The sequence below is a fragment of the Rhinolophus ferrumequinum genome, chromosome 7 (genome assembly GCF_004115265.2).
Source record: "Rhinolophus ferrumequinum isolate MPI-CBG mRhiFer1 chromosome 7, mRhiFer1_v1.p, whole genome shotgun sequence".
Classification (NCBI taxonomy): Eukaryota; Metazoa; Chordata; class Mammalia; order Chiroptera; family Rhinolophidae; genus Rhinolophus; species Rhinolophus ferrumequinum.
Genome location: NC_046290.1, coordinates 32,582,063 through 32,607,284, shown reverse-complemented (window position 1 = coordinate 32,607,284; position 25,222 = coordinate 32,582,063). Strand labels below are relative to the sequence as shown.

At 36.0% G+C, this 25,222-nt stretch overlaps 1 protein-coding gene across 2 annotated transcripts in view; it reads right to left on the bottom strand.

Annotated features, from left to right (window-relative positions):
• The window catches only part of ITGA1 (integrin subunit alpha 1), a 155,928-nt gene that overhangs the window by 24,018 nt on the left and 106,688 nt on the right, over positions 1–25,222 (bottom strand). For both annotated transcript variants that reach the window (XM_033111233.1, XM_033111234.1), the window contains exons 10-20: positions 24,690–24,763; positions 23,521–23,665; positions 17,211–17,353; positions 13,955–14,098; positions 12,475–12,732; positions 9,989–10,119; positions 7,659–7,825; positions 6,116–6,252; positions 4,044–4,154; positions 1,907–2,116; positions 1,049–1,129 (exon numbers count right to left, since the gene is read on the bottom strand). In XM_033111233.1, the coding sequence (XP_032967124.1) occupies positions 1,049–1,129; positions 1,907–2,116; positions 4,044–4,154; positions 6,116–6,252; positions 7,659–7,825; positions 9,989–10,119; positions 12,475–12,732; positions 13,955–14,098; positions 17,211–17,353; positions 23,521–23,665; positions 24,690–24,763 (1,601 nt within the window). The remainder of the gene's footprint in view (positions 1–1,048; positions 1,130–1,906; positions 2,117–4,043; positions 4,155–6,115; positions 6,253–7,658; positions 7,826–9,988; positions 10,120–12,474; positions 12,733–13,954; positions 14,099–17,210; positions 17,354–23,520; positions 23,666–24,689; positions 24,764–25,222) is intronic.

Genomic DNA, 25,222 nt, shown 5'->3' with positions numbered 1-25,222 from the left:
AGCATAAGTGACAAAGAAAAATAGATAAATTGGACTTCATCAAAGCAAAAACTTTTGTGCTTCAAAGGACACCATCAATAAAGTGAAAAGGCAGCTTACAGAACGGGAGGAAATATTTGTAAATCATATATTTGATAATGGACTTGAATGTAGGCTGGATGAAGAGCTCTTATAACTCAACAACAAAAAGACATCTGATTAAAAATTAGGTAAAATATCTGAACAGACATTTCTCCAAAGAAAATATACACATGGTCAATAAATACATGAAAAAATGTTCCATATCATTACATATGAAACACATGAAAATATGTTCAATATCATTATATTATTTGGAAATAAAAAGGAATGAACTACTGAAATATGAATGAACCTTGCAAACATGCTAAATAAGTCAGTCGCAAAAGACCATATATTGTACGATTTCACACATATGTATGTCAGAATAGGCAAACGCATAGAGAAAGAAAGTAGAATAGTGGTTGCCTGGGGTTTGGGGAAGGGCTGTTGAAGAAAAAAAAGAGCAGTAACTGGTAATGCGTACGGGGTTTCCTTTTGGGAGGTGAAAATGTTCTAAGATTGATTGTGGTGATGGTTGCAAATCACAATTTGGTGGATATACTAAAAGCCATTGAAGTGTATGCTTTAGATGAGTGAACTGCATGTTACATGAATTGCATCTCAATAAGGCTTTTATTAAAGAGTGAGAGAAATGACAGGAGAGTCTCCATACAAAGATCTAAAATAACCTGTGTGGAAGATTCGTTTTCCTACAGGTCAGAAAAGTCTACTACAAAGGAGACTCCCATGTGAGAAATTTCCCAGCTTCATTTTATCAGATATGTTACCTAGTACAAATTTGTAATTTTGTCTTGGTCTTTGAGTTTGACTTATGAAAAAATTGCCTTTTGATTCCAAGAACTCAAAATTTAAACTCAATTTTCTTCACCTACAACACCCTAAACTACCATGAGGATTTATATATTTGGTTTGGAGCATATTATTTTTCATATTCAATTGCCACATGTATTTTGAATATTCTGCTTACCATTTCTCCTCTTCTCAGGAAAGGATATCCAACTTTACAAGTGATATTATGATTGGATTCACAACTGTCTTTTTGGATAGCCTAGAAAGAGAAAGTAAACATAATTAGAGTGGACACGCAGGAGAAATCCTTGAGCTTGGTTTTCCAGAATTTTCCCAGCTTTGCCTTGGACTCGGCCTTGCTAAGATTTTTCTTTCAATTTAGTTGTCAGAGTCACAGCATTTTGGGATCACCTGTTACACAACCCAAAAAAATCTTTAAGTATTACTTAAATTAGGGCGCGTGAAGGACAAAGCACATCGCAATATGTTGTCTAAATCTTCCACTGTGAAATAGATGCACTAATAGCATCCAACTCACAGGATGATTAGATGGGTAGATGAAGTAATCCACACACAGTCATTTAACACAACTTTCTTGCCAGTATAAGGAGTTTACATAGGAAGTGGGAAATGGTATCTTGATTTTTCTGCATGTAAATTTTCCCTTTCTGTTCAGTACCTGCATTACTCCCTCTCTGCACTTCTGTTACACTGTTTTGACTTTATTAGGTTTGTTTTCCTTGACTCGGTCTCAATTTCAGCAATTTAAGGACTCTGTGAAACATGATTTTGATACATCAGAGAGTCTCTTCTCATACTGAATCCAAAAAAGATATATAATCTCTAAAGAATGATATCAAAACAAAAGCTTTAAAGAAAATCTTGGTACTTTCAGTATTAGAGATTACTAATTTTGTACAAAATTATTTTGGTTCTTTTAAAATCAATATAATAAAAACAATTTGCTCAGCAATACAAAATTAGCTTCAATAAGTGATTACTACGAGAATACATCAATGAAAAATTAAAAGTTTACCTCAATTCCTGAAAAAATTAGATTTGGGGAATAATGCACCATGGTTCTGGTGTTATAGGCACTGTCCTTTTTATTTTTGACCGTGAGGCTAATGTTGAACTTGTCATTGTGGGACCTGACAATAAGCAGGCCCTTTTCTGTGGTGGATACATTCAGGGCGAGGTCTGATATACATTTTTCTTTGTTTCCACAATCCTTGGCAAAGGGAATCTGAAATGGGCACAGAAAAGCATTTTCAAAATTTATTTAATTATTATTGAATATTATCTATTAATTTGTGTAAAAGAAATGATATATTGACAAATAAGCAACTCGTAAAGAGAACATATTTCACTACAGAAATCATACAATATTTTATATTTGTTCCTATAATTTATAGGGGAAAAGAATCAACTTTTATTTTTGAATAGAAATTCTTCCAGTCCTTTAAAGAATGCACAATTTTTACAGATATTTTTCATTGTCTTTAATGTGAAATTTAATGTCTTTAATGTAGAATTTCCAAAAAATTAAGTAAAATACTTTAAGATCTAAGTCTATCAGGGAACACTTGAACTCAACTCCAATTATGAGATTTTCTATTAAAAAGAGTCAAATACTTAAGAACATAATAGCATTCAGTCATGAGGGTAGAAAATGGTCAAGCCACATAAACGGGAGCTTTCCTTGACCCCTCTTCTTCATTAAGCCCCTTCTCTTTATACAATCCATCATCAAGAACTGTCCATCCTACCCCTCTTCTAAATAGCTCCCAAATCCTTTCTGCCTCTCCACTTCTACCAGCACCTCTGGTCTTGCCATCTGTGTTTCCTCCTTTGCTTCCTAACTGATCTCCTGCACCCACTCTTGTTTCCCTCCAATCATTCTCCACATTGCAGCTAAAGTAACCCTTAAACAAACAAACAAACAAACAAACAAAAAAACAACAACAAAAAAACAAATCCAGTGCTGCAGCTGAACCAGTTAAAGCCATCAATAGCATTCCATTTCTCTTCAAGAAAGTTTAAAATCTGTGCAGTGGCCCAGAGTCCTGAATGATGGTGCCTCTGCCTATGCCCTCGCCTCAGCCCACATCAGCTTGTCCCCAGCTCTTCACATTCAGTCACACTGTGAGGTTAGTTTAGTTCCTTTTAGGCCTCAGAAACTTTCCACATATCCCTCTGCCTGGAACACTGCTCTGAGCCCTCCTCTAAATAGGGTGGAAATTCATCCTATCTACAGGTCTCAGTTTAAATGTCACAACTTCAGGGCGGTGCCCCATGCCACCTCAGACTAAGCAGAAGTTCCCTCAGAACTCTGAAGCCCCCCTCCAGAGCACACGATCTAATTACTACCTAATGCTTGTTTCCGAGGTTGGACTGTAAGCTCTGAGGCCTGGTATGTACTCATAATACTCGTAAGACACTCAAGATATATATTTGGTAGGAAGGGAGAGCAGAAGATAGGTGCATGGGGAAAACTAATTCCCCGTCCCTAGTGTTTCCTCCCTTGGGGCCACACTGGTGATCCCCTCCTTCTATGCACTCACTCACTCTTTCTCAGGGCTGGGGCAGTGCACTCTGAATTTATAAGCAGGAGCTGGGTGAACACAGGTCAGTCCCTTCCTATATGTTCTGCTCTGGAGTCAGCGGTGTGCTCATGGAAAGCACACAGTCTTCTCCATACCTCCATTCTACAAGTTTTATGAGGTATGCCCCCCATGGAGAAAGCCGGAGATTTCTCAGCACTGCTGGTGGATGACCTGCTTGGTTGTCTGTGGCCTAAATCTGGTTCAGCAGACACCCATTATACCTAAACCATGCCCTGCAACCCAGTGTTCATGAGTAATAAAGGGAGCCCTAATTGGCCAACCCATGTCTTTCTTTTAATTGATTCTGAACTCAGGAGAGATAAAAATAGGTGTCATTTATACATTCCCTTAAACCCCAACAATAGGAAGTTAGAAGAGTTGGGAAAAGTCTGAAAGAGTCAAATTCTTTTAAAAAATATAATTATAACTAATTAAGTATAATTTTTCACCATAACTTTTTAATATAATTGATTTAGGATTGTGTGTGCATGTCTATTTATCTGTTGTAGGTTTTTCCTAATATATTCCCAAATAGGTATTCTGAATTAAAAAAAAAATGTGACTTACGTATTCATGTACTGAATTCGGTAAAGAATCATCAAGAACGGGCCCATTTTCTGGATCGCTAAGATTAAAATCCAAAGTTATTCTTACAGAGTCCCGAAAGTCATGCTTGTCCTAGAGGTCGAAACAAAAATACATCATTGGTATCATACATATTAGATGTTCTGACCTTGTTATGGCTTCCTTTTTCTGCTCTGTGGGTCAGCCTTACTGGAACGTTCTTGTGCACCTGATATGACATAAAACCTCATCAGGCTTTTGCTTTGCTGGAGAGGGACACAGCTGAAATGCAGAGGCTTCAGATCATGACCAGTTGACTCACCTTCACCTTCTCAGAGGGGCCTGCTGGAGTGATGGAATTTGTCGCCCCTATGTCACGCTATACCACTCTGAGCTACTTGCATGCCAATATTGTTTTTCTCGAGACCTCAAGCTAAAAATCACTATGTAATCCTTCTAGGAATGTCTCTGAAATTCAGAAGAGCAAGCTTCTAAATTGAGTTCATTCCATTAATATAGTATGTACCTCGAATTGTAAGAATTTTATAATGTAAAATGATAAGTAAATGATGTTAATACAATCAACATTGATTATACTATCATGAGTAACAGCCATCATTTATAGCAAGTCCAGAATTATGAGCTTTTATACACATTAATGAGAATTATTTTAACAATCCTCCAAGATGAATAATCACTGTGGTCTTTATTTTACAAATGAAAAATTGAGCCTCTAAGAGACTAAACAACTTTGCCAAAATCAGTCGGAATGTGGGGAAGCTGGGATACAAATTCCACCTTGCCTGACTCCAGAACAAATGTTAAAATATCCATTAAACTCAAAAAGAATTTTGGAAATTTGGAAACTAGTTCATTCTTTTTAATACCAATGCCTAGACTGAGCCAGATACAAAATTTTGGACAAATACACACTACAGGGATTTTTAGCAGGGTGGAGTCAATGCCACATCTGGTTTCATGTCCTTTCAAATTTTATCTAAGTTCTAACTCCTAAATGTTCAGTTCTGACAAACTAAATAGGAGGGACAACCCCAGGTTTTTTTTTTTTCCCTCATCATAGATTGATCTTAGTGTTGACAGAATACGTTTATTTTGATATACGTCATGGGGAATATTCACTTGAAAATCACTGAGGTAAGATAAGTATAGCACACCAGCACACACATTTTCTATCACTCTCCTACCCCTAACTACAACGTTCAATAAAAATAGAATATAAACACATCAAGAATACAGAAATAAGTCAGAGTTGGGGGGAAATCAGCCTGTTCCTTTAAAACTCCAAGATCATGTTCAAATCTCTAAGTTTCAATCTCGGTTACTAAAATCGGTTCTCCCTCTCTCTCTCTCTCTCTCCCCCTCCCTCCCGCCCTCCCATTCTTTCTTTCTTTTTCTTTCTTTAAAGAAAATGTTTAAGAAACTCTTGCCCTTCATTGGGAAAGCTCCCTAGATACACGGTGACTCGATAAAATATATTAACAATGGTTCAAACTGGCTTACCAGCCATTTCTAGACATTAACAATTTGCTTTCCAAGGCTCCCTCATCCACTATAATAGAAACGTAGGTAGCGAAAAGCCTATAGAAGATAGAAAATGCCACATATTTCCCCTTCAATTTAAAGGCAAAGAATGAAATACATAGCTCAGGACAAGAAGAGAGCTCAGAAAGCATATGGCCAAACAGTTCCATTCAGGGCATTTAATCACTTATCATCCATACTTGCCAGACAAGGCTGACAGAAGTTAAATGTTTTCAAGTTCAAAGAATAAATGAATGAAGAGACAGGTCTCTTATTGACTAGTGCGCTGAGCCTTTTACTATCCCATAATATATGGAGGTCTGATAACCCACAGAGCGAAGATGAAAGACAGCTTTATAAAATGTGGTTGGAAATTAGACGATAAGACTTGTGATTTTCTGATAAAAGTGAACAAATAAAATAAAGTTTACTTCATGATGTGCGCTTTAAAACAGTAACATTTGATTGAGTTGAAATAAGACATCTATATTCTTGATTTCGAATAAGGTAGCTATAATATATGATTTACTTGCCAACATGTAGAAGAAATGCTTAGTGCATTTTGATTCTCGAACTGTGATGTTTCTTTGAATCTTTCTCTCTTGAGTTCCAGAGAAAAAACTTCGTGATATCTGTCTTAGTGAATCTAGTGTGACACGGTACTGCATATCTACAAAAATTAAAAAAAGAATAATTGACAGAAATGTTTTTGGGAGGTTGATTTTCATATGACCCAGTTCATTAAATTAGCATTATAGAAAAATCTCTTGGGCAATCAGTCAATAAAGTTTCTATTATTCAGCATATCCACACTATTGTAGTACAATGGTATTCACAGTCAGGAAGATAACCTCGAGGAACTCAATAAAACTGCTTTCCGAGTTCACTATTCTTTTAATGTTTAATTACACTTTTTTTTTGGTAATACATATGTTTGTATGCACGCACACATACACACATGCACACCTACATATCATCTAATTTCCTGACCAGGGCTGTGTTTACTGGATTTTCACTTAAAATATTTTTAGTTTGGAAGTGTTGGAGCCTTGCTTAGAATATTGCTTATGCTACATTTCAATAGAGACAAAAATATATAGTAATGACATCTTTATCTCTTTTATAAAAAATGTCATTTTAGACTGTTCAAAGCATATACTAAAATAAGCTTAATAAATAAAATTTAATAAAATAAGCATACCACAATGTGATAAAGAAGTTAAACCTCATACTTTCATGAAGGCAACAATCCTCCTTATTTGGTCATTTAGTTAGGATATAAAAATTAAATAAGACTGAAATAATGTTAAGTATGAAAATGTAAATCATTATTTTACATTCCTTATACCTCATTTCTCTTCTAGTCAGAGACTACTGCGGAGCATAAATACACACACAGAACAGACTAAGAAAAATCGATTGTAAAGATCCACATTTTTTTCTCATTCCACTTATATTTATTTGGTTTGAAGAAAAAATTCCTCTTCTGCATCCAAAGGGCTTCATAGTTTGGCTCCAACATATCTCACTACCATAAAAGCAATAAAAAAAACCTTAGAAAGTGCAGTGTGTGGGGAGGAGGGGGATACTCGGGCTGCCTGACGTGCCTGATGTCTGACCCGCAAAGGCGAGCGTAGCCTTCTGAGTGGAGCAAAGGGATCTTGGGAAGGTGGGGGAGGGCAGGAGAAGGATGGGACGGTTCTTCGTGAAAACCCATAGGAAGGACAACTGGGTTCGTTTGGAGCCCGATTTCCAAGCATCATCTCTGAATTGGTCTGTCCCTCTCTCTCTTATTTATTTTTTAAGCACCTGGTTGTTTATAGTAAGTGCAGAGCCAGAGGGGAACTCTGGAATGTTGAGGCCATCCCAGTTTCAGCTCCAGAATTGACTGGGTTCCATAACCTGTTCCTTCTGCAGGAGACAGTTTTTTTCAAGGTTCAACATATTCACAGGAGCAAACGTGATGTGTGGATGCCTATGGTTGGGGGAAATACAATACCTTCCTGGATTTCATCCTGCTGGAGTACCTACATTGTCCTCCTGCCCCAAAGGACTTGCTCTATGTATTACACTTACCAGCTTCATATATTGTGTCTTCTTTCGACTTTAATTTCACATCAAAACACACCGTAGCGTTTATGCATACTGTTTCCTTTCCCTCCATGCGACAGTTTTTCTTTTGAATATTCACTTTATTCGGCTCAAATTTCATGGTCACTTTAACTACTGCCACGTCTCGGGACCTACAAACACGTAAACAGAGGTGATTACTCACTCATTTTAATATTCAGTGAATGCCACCCTTTTGGGAGTGCAAAGTGAGCACATCCAAGGGGACGATTCTGTGTGTATATTATGGGCTCCCGGGACTCCATTTCTCTGGGGAATCTTTGATACAGAAGAGATTGTGTCTGATGTTCTGAGGACATTCAGATTGTTTTGCAACTATCTTAGGCTTCTGTTTCTAAAGGGTAGTAGAACATGCCACTCCAAAATGTGACTGTAGGAGTTCAGGACATGCCATCCCAAAATATGCTGCTTTTGTGTATTGATCATTTTGAGCTGTCAGCACTTGAAAAACAGCTAATGCAGGAATAGGCTTTCTCTGAACCACCTTATCTGTTTAAAGACAGATCCTCCAAAAGGAACTCAATTGTCACAAATATCCTCCCTGGGAGTTTCCTCAACCAGGGAAGATTGACTTATTATAGGAGAGGGAACTAGAAGTCCACACCACACCCAGACAAACCTTGTCACAAACTGTCATACTTCCTATCTCTTCTTCTAAGGGCCCATTCATCTTTCCTAAAAATCGTTTCCTTTCCCTAAGAGGCATACTTGCCCCCTCCCCTATTAAGGTAGTATTTAAGCCTGAATTCTAAGCCATCTTGGGGAGTTACTCACTTTCCCCTGGGTATCTCCCATGTATCCATGAGGTACACATGCTAATTAAATTCAGGATTAACAGTTCAAACAAAAACTAAATGTATGTACTCTTTGTTCTCAACACTGGTGACTTCTGGTTTGGAGTGCCGGTTTCAGTGAGCCCTCCCCAAATACACAGCCACTTGCTGCTCAGCATTCTCCTTTCCTAGGCATCTCCTTTCAGTGCTCTTTTCTCCCTGCTGTAACGTATAATGTATATGTAGTTATACATATAGTTAAAAGTTTTCTAAATAATGGTTATTATCCGTGTATGATTTAGTGTACAATTTTTATTTGACCATTAGCTCTTCAGCATTATTCTAAGTTAAGACCAAACCATCTATTTTCAGGTTTCTGTCTTCATCTCAGTCTTTCACAGTTTCTTTACTTTTCTAGATAATTTTTGGAAAATGACCACTGAAGTTTGTTTCCACCTAAATTACATTAAACCAATGAGTAATTTGGAAGAATCAACATGTGGACTTTCCATTGAAGCACGTATCATATATACATACATACATACATATATATATATATATACACACACACATATATATATACACACACACCTATATATACGTATATATAGGTATGTATATATACATACATATATTTTTATATATATATTTTAATTTTTTTATTTTTATTTTTTTTTGGGGGGGGATATTGGGGAACAGTGTGTTTCTCCAGGGCCCATCAACTCCAAGTCACTGTGCTTCAATTTAGCTGCGGAAGGTGCAGCTCAGCTCCAAGTCCAGTTGCCGTTTTGAATTGAACCAGCAACCTTGTTCAGAGCTTGCGCTCTAACCAACTGAGCCATCCGGCCGCCCCTCTGGAAGCTCAGCGGCAGCTCGTTGTTTTCAATCTAGTTGTGGAGGGCGCGCCTCACTGGCCCATGTGGGCACCGAACCGGCAACCGTGTTGTTCAGAGCTCAGGCTTTAACCAGCTGAGCCATCCGTCAGCCCCCATAAATATATTTTTTATTTATTAAACCCGCCCTTTTTATTTCCTAATGAGGTTTGTAACTTCATTTTTCAAAATTCTCACTAATGTTGTTCTTGATATATTGTTAGCCACTTTTTTCAAATAGAACACTTTTTGAAATTGTTTTTTAACTAGCGAAAGCTAGAATTATTAATATTAATAAATTATTTTATTGATAAGTGAATTAATAAGTAAAATGATATTAATGTATGTATTTGACCACTGATGAGGATTTTGCAATTAATTGAAATTAATTTGGGGATGCAGGTATTTTAAAGGCTGAGCAACTTAAAGGTTAACTCTACTTGTTTCTTTAATATGATTTCTTTTTAAGATTTATAGTTTTCTTCAGCTTACCAAACTGCATAGTTTTTATCTGAATAATGAAGCACAAAAGGAAATAAACATTTGGTGTGATAGAAACTTCTACCATACTCTGAGGTCTAGAACTATTTGTGAAGTTATCAGATGCATTGGTTGTTATTAAAATACATACCAGAAGAGGGCAGCACCACCAAGGCCCCCGATAGTCACGTCAGTCAGACCGTCACCATTTAAATCCATTTCTCCGTGAATAGACTGGCCAAAAAATTTCAGTGTCTCGCCATCTCCACCTGATGGAATACGCTGTGAAAATACCAGCCGAGAGTGTTTATGTCAGAAGAGTGTCTTTAAAAATAGTTTCAAATGAATCTGAGAACTTGAGTTAGTTAACAAAAAACTAAAATTAAAGAACTTTTGGAAAAGATGCCTATGAGTTTGCTCATATGGAGACAAGAAATTACTCAGATGTTCCCAAAGGATATTCTTTTTATAGTACAGACAAAATCATTTCAGGGTTACTGACACCAGAGAGAGGAAAAAAAAATTGTATAACGTCATCTTGTCTAATCCTCAAGGAAAACATTGTGAGTAATTGGCTCTGATTTCTAGTTCCTGTTCAATCCCATTACACAGAGATACTTAAAGGACTGGAAACCTTGAAAACACATCATACAAGCAAGTAGGGGAGTATAAAATTGTCCGAGTGTCAGTTTAGTTCACTGAACTCGGGCTGGGTATAAATAACACATTCCATCAAATACGTTTTTCAATATGCGATCTTCTTTACTGTCTGTCAAAAATTGTCCTGCAAGTCAAGGACACAATACCCTCAATTTCACTCACATGTATCCACAAAGTTGGGAAAGCACAAATGAATATGGAGTTCTCTCGAAGACTGATTGTTGCACATCCTCATACATAACAGGCTTGATACCTGCACTTCCTGACTTAGCTTTGGTTCAAGATGATAATATTTTAATAGAAGCTGATGGCAAGGAGACAGGACAGACAGACCCTTCCTCAACTTGAGGTCTTGTCATCCTCCTGTTTTCCACTTAAAAATCATAAATTAAGAAGCCAAACAAGGCAAACCAAATGGAAACATTTTTCATGCCTTAATGTTTGTAGCTCATTGGGAATTAAGTATTTCCTTATTTTTTCTGCAAACATATCCGAAGATATCTGCATCATTGGTTCTGAAGGAGTTGCTTCAGTGTGACTCTGGATCATCCATACAAAAGTAGCACCTCTGGTTACCAGAAACAAGGGAACACATCCTCACCTATCCTTGCAAAAGCATTTTGCCGATAGTGAAAGAAATTCAACTTTAATATTCTTATATTCAGAATAACTTTAATATTCTGACTCTGTCACACCTCAATAGTTCATATTGCTTGTTGTTGTTCAAAGCTGTTTCCTGATTTACCATAATTTTGCAAAATAAATGGCTTATGACAACTCTATTACATTTATTAACGATTTTAAAATCTTTCTTTTTCTACTGCAAATGCCACTGCATTAAACTTGCAGGATTAATACTGAAGGAATAAAGTGGCAGAACACAAAAAAGAAACCCCTTCCTGTAATTCCTGACTCTGTCACACCTCAATAGTTCATATTGCTTGTTTTCAGTAAAGTAACTAATATTATGAAGATGTTTAACAGAAACAAATAACTCATTAAATGGACAGGAGTGTTGTTACTGAAATATGCCCTTTATTCTGTTTTCACTATTAATGTAATTATGATTTTATGAAAAGTTAAGCACAACTTTCCTATACATGAATAAATTTTGAGTATTCTATTGACAAAGAGAACAATCAAATGTAAAAACAAATAATTAGTGTTCTGATTTTCTTTTCTTGTTATATAAGCTAGAAAGTAGTAAATTCCATTTTATTTATAAATAGTTGTCCAATGACTAACTAACTATGGTTACTTAAAAACAGACAATTACATTAGAAGAATTCCTTTAAACTCTTATTTTTATAGTGCATTAAACACTTCTGTAAATTTATATTTTTCTCATGTTGGAAAAAATTACATTTGTGGATTAGAGCCATTAACTGACAATGAATTTAAAACAGGAACAATAGAAATTCCTTGAAGGTTAAACTTAATTATTCAGATTTATTTTCCAAAAAGAATTACTTGTGAGAAAATGATAAATCTCTGGAAACCCAAATTCATTTGATGAAAATATACCAATTTAATTCACAAGCACAAATATAATGTAGTTTTATTATAACAACATGGATATTGAACATAAAAACAATAGTCTCATCTCTCCTTATTGGCAAAATCATGCAATTACTGTTCTCTTATTCAGAAAGCGGTACCTTCTGTTTAGGATCAGACACACTGCAGATGTTAAATAGCATTGTTAAAAAGTGTTTTTGTTTTGTTTTGTTTTGTTTTTACCATTTCAAAAGATCAGATTATGGAGACATGGCAAATAACAGAAAAAAAAACTTGAAAAAAGGATAAAACACAAAGTAATTTTTCTATAAAGATAACTTAGAAGAGAACTAGAAATCGAGTTTCCCAATAGAGTCAGAAGAATGAAATTAAATAACTCCTGAAGCATGACAGGTGATGCATGGCATGACCTTATCACTTATCACTTAAGGGCGAGAATCTGTAGGTTTAACTTCTTACTTGTGCATACTCTTTCCTGATAGTCTTGCCACTTCCGTGATAAATGTACACAGCTCCCCCGTGATCATCTTCCAGGGGAGCTCCTATCACGATGTCATTAAATCCATCAAGATTGAGGTCTTTCACAGCAGCAATAGCTGTTCCAAAACGAGCCCCACATGGTTCATTTTTGTTTTCCTTTGTGCATGAATTGTGCTTCAGAGATGAACAGCAAGTCTGCTTAATGGGTTCCAGGCTCATTTGATATTCAAACCTTGTCTGGAAGAAAGATAAACAGGATACTTATGGATTTCTATCATTACTACAGCAGAGTGGAATTTTTAAGTGCACACTAAATCAGCTCTATTAAAAACCACTTGTACATTAATGGTAAAGTTTGTAAAATTTCTTAAAAACTGTGCCTATCTGAGAGCAAAGTTAGAGATTTTTAAAGAACAGATTGTAGAAGTGTGGGAAAGAAGACATATTGAGGATTTTAATGGATTCTCTTTTTAATGCAATTGAGCGAGTGTATAACTCACAGCATCTTTTTAAAGCTGAAAAACTGAATTTTAAAATCCTCCATTCATGTCATTATCCTTTCTTCATCCAATATCGTGCTTCTTTGAAATGTGTCTATATATTTCCCCCTATAGAGAAAATTTACTCTGTTCAAAAGAAAACTTTTCCCAAAGCTATCTAGTGTGAAAAAGCTAAAAACTCAATAAAGGCCAGAAAGTACTAGCAATGATGGACAGGAGGAGAATACTTTCTTGGAAAAAAGGGAGAAAACAGTACAGGACCAAAACGAGTTGACAAGAGGAAGCCCAAAACAAACAAACAAAAAGATAGAAAAATATATGGGAACTAAATAATGAATATGGAGAGAATCCAAGAATTTAAATAACTAAATAGATGAATACTGACTTTGCTGTAAACAGCAAAAACCTCTGTTGATGAAGAAATCAAGACTTATTTCACCTAATGAATGATGTCTAAAGTCAGAAGTGGAAAGCAAAATCTCACTCCAGCCCAATGAAGTAATCCAAAGACCGTGGCAGTTTGCTGAAAATGTCTGGTGACACTGCGTTAAAATTCCCTACTTTTCCATAGTCTCTGCACTCCCCCAGCTCACCACCCACCCCTTTTGGCTTTAACTGCTAATGTAGCCCACACCTCTAAGCCAGAGCTCATGAATGGGTGTCTTGTGAGTTTATTTATCAGTTTATTGAGATGTATATTTATCTTTACCCTATATATTCTGTTAACAAAGAATAGCTCACATTTCCAAGCGGAAAATATCTAATGGTCAAAACTACTTCATTAGAATTCTAAATGTTCTTTTAGAGAATGAGGGGTCAGTGGGGGTACATGAGCCCTGAAGGATACTTTGTTTCTTTTTCCAAAGTGAGTGAAATATTAGACCCACATTACTGTATTCAAAATTGAAAGAAAAAGAGAGATTCTCCTGGATTTTTACCTAACTCACAGATCCCATTACCTGATTCAGAGTGTACACATACACTTTTCCTTGTTCCTCTTTCTCTGTTCCCATGTACATAGGAGCCCCAACCAGAAGAAGGTCAGTATGAGAATCTTTATCAATGTCAATCGTTGTTAAAACACCTCCGAAGTAGGAACCAATCTAGGACACAAAACAGAACAAAAGAGTCTGATGAACATCAGAAATTCTCAAAGCAGCTAACAATATCTGCAATTTCTTTTACTTCTACCCATCTAGAAGAGCATGTGAGAGTCAGATGGCCAAAGGACATGAACTATAGACAGTGCAGCTACCTGAGAGCTCTTTATTGGCTCTTGCATGAGGCTAATGGTCATGTGCATCCTGGATGATGAGTAGCTGTTACAGGTTCTGTAGCTTGAGAGAAAGAAATTACTGCCTTTAGATCTGGGGTGTCCAAACTTTTTTCAACGTTTTTCACCAAGGGCCATATGCGGTAAAACACACAAACAGCTGGGCCACTCACTCGAGATGAAGTATGTATTGCCTCACCTGGTTTATTTAAGTAAACTAAATATATTTTTGGAATTTGCTGCGGGCCAATTAACAATGGATTGCGGGCTGTAGTTTGGACACCCCTGCTTTAGATCTCACCCTAACCTCTTTCTTTTCCACAAATCAGAAAAGAAGTGGTAAAGCTACAATGATTTTTTAAAAAATGAAATAAGATGAGATAAACAATAGAGGCATTGTGAAGGCTTCAGTGTCTGTTTGAAGGCAGCAATACGAAAATATGAAATAAAATACGTGACGAGGAGCTGAATTGTATTGGAACACCAGGGCGGCATACTTCCCCTGATAGTCTTAGAAGACTGTCTACTCATCAAAATGGCTTGGTTGTGTCCCAGCTGCTATGGGAGATAGAAAAATATAAAGGGATCGCAAGGGACCATCCCCTTGCAGGAATGTGTTCTTTTAAAGATAGGGACATATTTTAGGGAAATGCAGGGACTTACTTTTCATTATCTAAATGCAATTACCTTCCAAAATGTTGACCTGTGTTTCATATTTGATGATGTTGATAATTCTCTTATTGAAACTTCCTGTCTTGGAGTCCATGATTTTATTTTTGCTTTCCTGATTCTGCCACTGTATCAGAGACCACCCTTTCATTTCATCTTTGTTGGCTCCTTTCCCTTCTCTGATACCCTAGATGTTGGCCTCCCCTAAGCTCAGATCTGCATTTTCCCCCCAGCCTTGTTCCCTTATCTTAGACGACCAGTCCTTCCCAAACATTTCCATTGCTGCCAACTGAAAATTTCATTCTATCCTCCTTCTCAAGGCTCCAGGTCTACATTTCTGGATAGTGCTAGACATTTAGAAAACTGCTAGACATTGAATTTGAATGTTGAATGTCCTTTTTTCACAGGCTTATGAAGGATTTAAAAGGTATTTTTTTAAAAAAAAAATTGAATTAATTACAAACATAAATAAAGTGTGTAAGATCTAGCAACGTCAGTCCTTCATTCCCACATGCTGTCACCACCTGCAGCCGGATGGAAGCTAAACATTTAGATGGCACCTGGGCTGCCCAGGCCATGGTTCTCACCACGTCTGTCTTCTGTCCAGCAGCTTATTCATTTACTTTACCTACCTGGCACCTGCAAGCATTTGAAGTTGTGCTCACTGCTATAGGAAACGTGACAAAAATCAAAAACTAATTTTAAAAAGATCTAAACTGCTTGAGTTGCTGACATTCTAATTGTGGTGCCATCTTTCGCCCATATTTCAGGCTTGAAATTCAAATCATTCATAATTTAAATCATTCATGACACTCTTCTCAAACTTCCATAAGCATTTTTTCCACAACATTTTACACTTCATATTTATAGACAATTAATAGAGTGATACCTAAGATGTCATCCAAAATGCTTCATTTTACAATCTTGTTAATTCCTCCTTATTTGTATCTACCATACCCCTTCCTTTTTCATTTTATTTTTATAATATCATGTCAAGTTCTTCTCACCTCATCCTTCAGCTACAACAGTATTCTTGTTTTTATTGTTGATGCATTTTCTGATTACAAATGTGGACAAAGGGCTAATAACAAACATCCTTCCACCTGGTATGTGAAACTCTGACCTGTGGCTTGGTCTAACTCTGTTTCCCTGTACATTTGAGGAGAGCAGAATTTCAGCTGTATTACTAAGCAACACGGATTGCGGTAAAATTAACTTCTGATTGGGACATTGCATTTAGGCTATGTGGAACTGTAAGTGAACTATAAATATCTGACGTAGATGACATATTTTGGGCTTTCCAGAGTGCAGTAACTCTTGTAACTGCATTCTCTTAGCAGGAACTCTGAAGCTATGTCTACGGTGTTATAAAAGATGTTGGTTCCCGTGGGGCTTTAAAGCTACAGCAGCTCCTGCACCTGCATGACGTGTTTGCCTTCTGGCACCTAAGCTGTACAGTCGTGCTGAGCTGCTGCAAGTTTAGTGAAGCCTGAGAAATCCCCTCATTCTGTGAGGATTGCAGAAAAATGTTAACAAGTTCTCATTATAGAACACTTGGAAAACACAGAAAACTGTAAAAAAGGAATCAAAGTTCCCCAAATTATTACAATTCAATAACAACAATAGCGTAGGTGTTTCAGTTTTAAAAATATTTATGTACACTTATGTTTGTATATTGCATGTATAATTTCTTAAACTACTTTTAATATTCAAACTTATCTAATGAGAATTTCTGATTTCACATGTTACAAATAATTTCCAGTTACCTCCTGGAGAAAATCCTAACTCTTTAGTCTGTCATGCAAAACTTTACACCATCTTTTCAAACTCGCTCTTTCAGTGCTCTTTCTATCTATCTACATTCTGACTTTCCTTCTAGACCAGCCCACATTTTATCTCTTAAGACTTTCTGCACCAATCCTAGCTTAAAACATCTTCTGAATTTACTGCCTGTGCCACCATCACTTTCATGCTTGTTAATGTTTTCGATCTCTTTTTTTGTGTCTATAAACATCTGTACATCTGTATCTACACCTGTCTCTACATCTATCATCTATTCGTCATACCTCCACCTCCATCCAACTGAAATATTCCTGAGGCCAAAGATACAGATACTTTACATGCCTCCAACGAACTTAACACAGGGCCTTGTTCTCAGCTGGTGTTGAATATGGGGGTAGTGGCTTTTTTAAAAGTTTAGGACAATAGACAGTTAAGTTACATTTTACATAGAGTATGAGTGGATTCATTTAAAACATAATTTTCAAGCTTACCTGTTCTCCACGGAGTGTCTGGAGAATCCTGATGTCCCCATCTTCCATCCTGTAGATGATGACCTGTCCTGTGTGATTGTACCGAGGCTGTCCCGCAATGTAAAGCACATCTCCAGGGATGGTGGCCGAGTTTACCGTGTAACCTGACAAAGGAGAGATGCCAGATAGTCTCTCTGACCCCTTAATGTACGCACAGAATAAATTAAGATCCATTTTCAATGGTGGGGAGACTTATTTTTAAACTTTTACATGGACTCCACTTTTTTTGAAAATAAATATATATTTTGAAATGCAGGTAAGTTTGTTTTGGCAGAAGCTTTTAGTGTGCTCTCTGATTAACTACCACAACTACTTTGTCCAGAAAAGGCATTTTACCCCCCAATCTCAGTGTTTCATTGTTTAGAGGCACCAATAATATAACAATAATAACAGAAAGAGATAAAACAAACAAACAAACATAAAACTCTTGCAATTTTAATTCACTGCTTTGTAGTAAACTGATTGTATTTCATTTGGATACATACATCTATGCCATAGAATTTAATAATTTTATATACTTGGAAGTGCAAGCCTTATATAGTTGGAAATGCAAATGCAAGTCTTTCTGTATTGTGATCTAGGTTTTTAAATTGCAATTTTAAATGCTTGAAGCTGATTTCTCTGAGTTAAGGCATAAAGGCTTGCATTTATGCCACAGGATTATTCCCTGATGGAATGGTGGAACTTAAATGTTTTTTAATTTTTTGGTATTATACTTAAGCCTGGAAAGACATCTTTCAAGATTTAATCTTTTTCTTCTTTTGGATTTTTTGATGATAAATTTCAAGGAATAGATTACTGGATCAAATTTTTAATGGTTCTTATAGAGTCTAGCAAATTGTTTCCATAACAGTTGCACTAATTAATTCCATCAGCAACCAAAGGGGAGACTAATTCCACCAAACTCTTCCAAACATTGTGTATCATTACCATTATTTAAATTGTGGACGTTCTAATAGATGTTAAACCTAATCTAGTAATAGTACCTTACTTTGATTTTAATTTGCATTTGTTTGAATAAAAGTGAGCTTGGACAGTTTTTCATGTTTAATCATTCCTCTTTTTAATTGGGTTTTCATGCCCTCTAAATTGTATCTTTGAAGCAGGTTATTATTAATTTCTGAGGGAAGAATTAGATTTATTCTTTTTGTGTCTAGAGAACAGAGCTAAATCAATACATAAAAATGATCACATGGAGATTTCAACTCTACAGAAGGAAGAAATGTTCTAATAATGAGAGCTGTCCATCATTGGAGCAGAAAGCAGAATAACATTTTTACTGAGGAAAAGATTATATTGATAATTAACTTATCAAATAATTTACTGGAAGGTAATAGTTCCACTTTTTCCCAAAATTTTAAAAAAGGAACAGGTTTTTTATACTAAAATATGTTTTATTCTTACAAGTGCTAAAGAAACACAATTCCTCAGGTTATTTCCCTCATGAATATTTTTCTCACATCCTGATTTTTTCATCTTTCTTTGAGCTTTTAATAATCATTATACACAATAGGCTATTCTTTTTCAAACATGTAATGTTATATTTTTATGTTACTAGCTAGAATATTGCTTAAAAATAAAACTCTAGGGTCCTGTTTATACATAAATAAAATGGAAAAGAAGACTATGAAAAACAAAGGCTGTCTTATTTCATGCAACTAAGACATATTAAGAAGGAAGTAGGACGAGTATTAGTACACATCAATTTTTTTTTTTTTTTTGTAATTTTCAGAACAATGAATGCAAGCCGATAAAAGAACCTTAAAAACAGTAAGTTGAAAATTATGTTTAAGGCTTGGAGTTGTATGATTATTTAATCAACTTTGATGATTTGCACTTGATAACTAAAACTATTAGCTGAAAGCTTCACAGGGACAGTAACTTGACAGTGACTACCAGGTAGGTAGTGGTTGAAGATGGGGCATGTAAGGATAACACAAAGGGAGGGAGAAAGAGGGCCAAGTAAAGTCTAATTTTAATGAAAGGAAAATAATTGTAAACATAAAAGCTTAATATTGCTTTCTGAAAAAAAAAAAAGCACAAAATTGAAGAGAAAGGAAAATAGAATGCATAGCCCCATGCATGGATTTATAAAGAACAAAATAAATCCTTACAGCTCCCATAATTCACTTCTTGGAAAAAGTGCTAAGATCTGGTGAGCTAACGGGAAACAGGTATGACCTGTCTTGATTTCATGCACTTGTCTCACATCTTTACTTTTCCTTTTGAATCTGTCTGGCATGATTAGAAATCAGCAAACTGTGGGTGGGGGAGGCAGGGAACAGGATCTTGACTGTATTCTCACCATCAAAACCACTCGCTCAGTTCATATTGGCATAAGGCAGCTAGTTACTGGGTTATAGAAAGATGGATGTGTGACTATATCTTGAGAGAGGTTCAGTAGTTTCCGTTCCTACTTCTTTCTGATCATTATTGGTTAGTATGGGATTTTAGATAGAGTATTTACCTCTTATTTTGCTTCCTCCATAAGATTTTTCATTGTCTAATGACTTGCAAAACCACACAGATTTTGGCCATATGTTCAAACTCATCTTAATTTGTAACCAACACAAGGAAGCATTTCGAAAGCCTCATTTCAATTTTGGATAGTATTTTGGAGAAAGAAAGCTAGTTTTGTCCCCTGACCCTTTTCTGAGTGGTTTTCTATTTTGAACGAAATCTTACATATATTAAACTTTATGTTGGCAAAATGTCTTATGTGCTAACCTATGACTAAGTGAACAAAACGATTTCTGAAATAGAAAAAAACATCGTCTTAGCACATTGTGGAAAACATACCCCCAAATTTCCTGTTCTGGGCAGAGAGGCGTCATATATTATAAATACTCTTGTCAGGAATGAAGCTTCTTGTTTTTTTTTTCTTGCTTGTTGTGATAGCTTTAAGTTGTGAATTCTCTAAGTCGGCTTTAAGCAAACATTAACACAATCATTTTAGCTATAATAGGTTTAGGACTCTTTAAGAGTATTTGTTTTGAAGGAATTTATTCACATAATGATAGCTCAGAATATAAAAAGTACTATAGTGTTATTAATTAAAATGTGTGAACTTCCCAAAATTAGTGCCAATGCCACACACATCTTTGTGGACTTCATGCAAAGTCTTTAATTTGGTAAATATTCAATACTAATTAGTAGTAGTATTAATGTCAGCTACTGTATTATATATAATAGACCTGTATTAATTTTCTATTGCTGCCGTGACAAATTACTATAAACTTGGTGGAATAACAACACATCACAGATTTATTGTCTTACAAAGTTAGAAGTCTGACTTAGGTCGCCCTGGACTAGCATCATGGTGTTTGCAGGTCTGTCCTCCCTTCTGAAGGCTCTGGGGGAGAATCCATTTCTTGGCCCTTTGTGGCTTCTAGAGACTACCCACATTCCTTGGCTTGTGGCTTTCTTTCTCCATCTTTAAAGCCAACAACATTGCACCTGGCTGACCATTTTTCTATAGTTCTATCTCCCTCCAACCATGTCCAGAATAACTTCCCTGATTTGAAGATCCCATGTGATTAGACTGGGCCTAGTCAGGTATCCCAGGATAATGTCTTCATCTCAAAACCCTTAACTTAATCACCACTGCAAAGTCTTTTTTGCCATCTAAGGTCTGGGTCTGGGAACAAGGACACGGACATCCTTGGGGGTTGTTATTCTCTCTATCATAATACCAGTAAGAAGAATGTTTATTATATAACATTACATAATAACAAAAACAATACTTATTGAGTGTTAACTATCTGTCAGGCACAATCCTAAGCAACTTACAGGTATTATTTAATATTCAGAACAACTCAAATTTTATATATATATATATATACCATTTTAAAAATAAGGGAATTGAAGTTTTGAGGAATAAAGTAATTTTGCTAAAGTCATAGCTAGGGGCAGAGTCAAAAAACAAACTGATTGTAAACCCAGTGCCATTATTACTTCAAATCTTTAGTATCATAGGATCAGCAGCTTTATAATTTTTATTTCCATGGGTGTATAATGTTCCATTAAGTGGATTTACTGTTTATTTAACTATTTCCATTTTTAAAACAATACATTGAAAATCATTGCTCAGTTAATACTCTTAAATAATTGGATTTTTTTCTTAAGTTAGATTCTCAGAGTGAAATGTCTGGGTCAAACCCAGTGCCATTATTACTTCAAGAAAAATGTTCTGTGGTGTGAACATTTTTATGGCTCTGTAGTACACGTTGTCAAATGACCTTCCTAAAGAGTTATATTAATTTGTATGCCACCATTATACATGAGTATAAATGTTCTTTGATTCTTCTATCTAAGAAGATAGAAAGGGCCTCAGATTAAACTGTTCTTGATTACAAAGTCCCATAAAACCGCCTCATAGAATCTTAGAATATGAAGAAGCTTTAGAAACTAATATAACCTCCTGTTGTATTTTTAGGTATTCTATGTCATAATATATACTATACTAACAGTGATTGCTTGGTTATCTGTCATCTCTCATCCAAAAAGGTAAGCTTCATCAACGAAGGGATAGATATACCTTATTTATCAGGTTATACTCAATTTAAAAGTCAATGTTTGGCACGTAGCAGATACTCATTATTTATAAGTGCTTTCTTTATCAACCCAGAATCAGGCATGGAGGAATGAACACTGGACTAAGAATCAAGAGACCTATATTTTAGCTTCAGATTGCCATAAGTAGCTGTGACATAATTTTTCTATACATTTTTTTAATTTGGAAAATTAGATGTTTACTATATGTTCTCTAAAATCTCCTTTAATGCTAAAACTCAATATGAATTTTAAGCTCAACCCCTTTAATTTATAGCACAATCCTCCAAATATTTAAAAGGCAGGAAGCATACACTTTGTTTCCTAACAATCAATTTTTTCAAGTTTTCAGGGGAGAGGAATAGGGAGAGAGGATTGTTTCCAGACCTGTACTCTTTAGAGAATTTTTCCTAGCACATCTTAGTTTGGCATTTTCTTTTGTAATGTGTGATGCTGAAGATAATGGGATGAATACTCTCGCTGCTCTCTGACCAGGGCAGAGTCTAATATAGAAACGGACTAGACTTTCATGAATGCAGTTCAACATGTCTTAAGAGGCTTTAGCACTCACATTATATCTACTGCTTACCATTGTACTTTTATTTATCTAAAACCCTCAGCCCTTTTATTCTTCTTAAATTCTGTTGCCTCTATAGCTTAAAATTGTGCCCTCGAATAAGGAGATGTATGGACCTACCATAAAGACCTGTCACCTTCCTCCTAGAAAAAAATCATGCTAGTGAGAGATAAAGACTAACCTTCCACTGAAAAATCCCAGAGAGGAATGCTAACATGCTAACATATGAATGCTGCAAGGTATTTGCTTTCTTTACCATGCATCCCCAGCACCAAGAACAATGCCTGGGGCAAAAGAAGTACTTCCAAAATATTTGTCAAGTGAGTACAGAGCTGGCATACCTTGAGGGTCCTTTCCATCCTAAGCCCTTCCAATTGTTTACTGAAATCATTTAGTGATGTAAGGTCCCCTGATATCCCCTAGGCAGCTCCCTGCATGGTACAGATCTAGAATAAGGTGATGTCAGACACATACCTCTTCACTGCAGGCAAGTCTGGAAAATGAGATGATGTTACATCACTGGGTTAAGTTCAGTATTTGTCTTGTCAATATTTGACTAGCGCTATTAAAGAATAAACTACATGACAAAACAAATTAAAATTTTCTTTTCCAAAATTAGGACGCATAAAAAGAAACTAATGATAGAAGATATTTAAGGAAATATGGATAATCGACAATAATATACACATAAAAATTGGTTAAGAGGATACATCTTATGTTAAATGTTTTCCTCACAATAAAATAAGACAAAAAGAGAATATGGGAATCTGATCCTCAGGATATAGGCTGGATCAAGGTTTTTTTTTTTCTATTCTCATTTCCTGTCCACCAGGTCCAAAGCTCTTCTTGAATTGAAAGAGAATACTAGACACGGGGAGACCTCAAAAAGTGCACATATCAGCTTAAATCATTTCCTGCACTAGATAGCCCTTCTGAGAAAGAATGACTTCCATATTCTGTTATTTTGAGTAAGGCTTCTCAGAGGCCCAGAAACATTCATGGGTCCTGTAAAATAGCTGAATCTTGGCAGCGATCTCTCTACGTAGTTGTAAGCAAGCCTATATAAATAATAAATAAATAACGCTAAAAATAGAAACAAAAATAAAAATTGACAACTTTCTATCAGTTACATCCAAACTTTACCTAAGTAAGAAGCAAGCTGTTCATTCTTTTTGGTAGACTTCACATTAAAGGTCGTGTTTTGGGGGATTATGATTTGATTAGCCTTCTGCATGACGACTGTTCCATTCCAATCATAGGCTCCTACTGCTCCAAGCATGACCCAGTCCTTATATCCAAATAGAGAAAACAATGACATTCAATAAAAATAGTAAGAGCAAACACTTACATAGCATTAAAATGTGATAGGTACTCTTCAGAGTGCTTTGCGCATATTAACTCATACATCCTCACAATAACCCTATGAACTACCATGTTTCCCCAAAAATAAGACGTTGCCAGACAATCAGCTCTAATGCATCTTTTGGAGCAAACATTAATATAAGACCTGGTATTATATTATATTATATTATATTATATTATATTATATTATATTATATTATATTATATTATATATACCGGGTCTTACAGTAAAATAAGACTGGGTCTTACATTAATGTTTGCTCTAAAAGACGCATTACAGCTGATTGTCCGGCTAGGTCTTATTTTTGGGGAAACACAGTAGATGCCATTATTACTATCTCCATTTTACAGAAGAGGAAACTGAGGCAGAGTAAGTCACTTGCCCTAGGTGATACAGTACAATTACACATTGAAATGTCAATATTCCTTTGCAGGGACCATGATGTCTTTACTTTTATCAACTATAAATGATATATTTTTCTATTCTTGCCTTTCTGCTTTATTCTGGGTGCCAAGAATCCTAGGTCTCGAACCTGGAATTCTAGTAAGCCCCTTGAGGACGTGACACTGAGAAAATGATACATTCCATATCATTAGCAAATGTTTTAAATTAAGTATATCATTTAGCCAGATATATAATTACATAAGGCAAACTGATTCACAATTATTAGTACAATGTAGTGAGCTGTGTGAGAGACCATGTTTTCCTAATAAGCAGTTTGTGAAACGCCGTTTTCCTATGTGGGTTAGAAATGTCACCACGGACTGAATAACCGCTCAAGCCATGAACCGCAAATTGCACTTGTTATGATAATGCCTGGGTATTGGTTTTGGGAAAGGAAACCTCAAAAAAAAAAAAAGGGAATTTAATATTCTTGAAATATATTCTTGAAATATCTTTTATTTTCTTGAAATAGAAAAGACATGTCATTCACAGGCGGTCAGCATACCTGTGAATAATGAGCACTGAAGCCGGTCTGAGACATTTCCATTTCAAATGAAGCCGCTGACTGGTCAGCTGTAGCTGTAACATAGAAAAATAAATGCCTTTTAGCGTGCTGCTGATTTGCAGAGGACAGAGACCCAGAGCAGCCTAGGGCCTTTACCAATCAGAACTTCAACATCTTTAAGGCATTTTCAGCCACACATTTCTCAACCCCAGATTCCTAGGCAGGGCTGGGTAGAGGACAGAGAAAGTTAGGAGAAGGGCTGAGTCTCAAATTCTTGCTATTAGCTTCCACACCTTTGCTGGAGTTGTGGAGAAATTTCCATCCATGCTGTGTTCGTATGCTCCAGCATGCTTACAGACCATTGGTGTGTGGTTCAAGCTGAGAGTCCTGTGGAAACCTCTCTCTCATCCTGCCACCCTGGGAGTTCTGCTGTGACCTGATATGTTACAGGGCTAAGAAAATTTAATTCACATTTTCAAGAGGTTTCTTGACTCTACCAGCCCCACATGGATTTCTGGCTATAGATCCTCTCG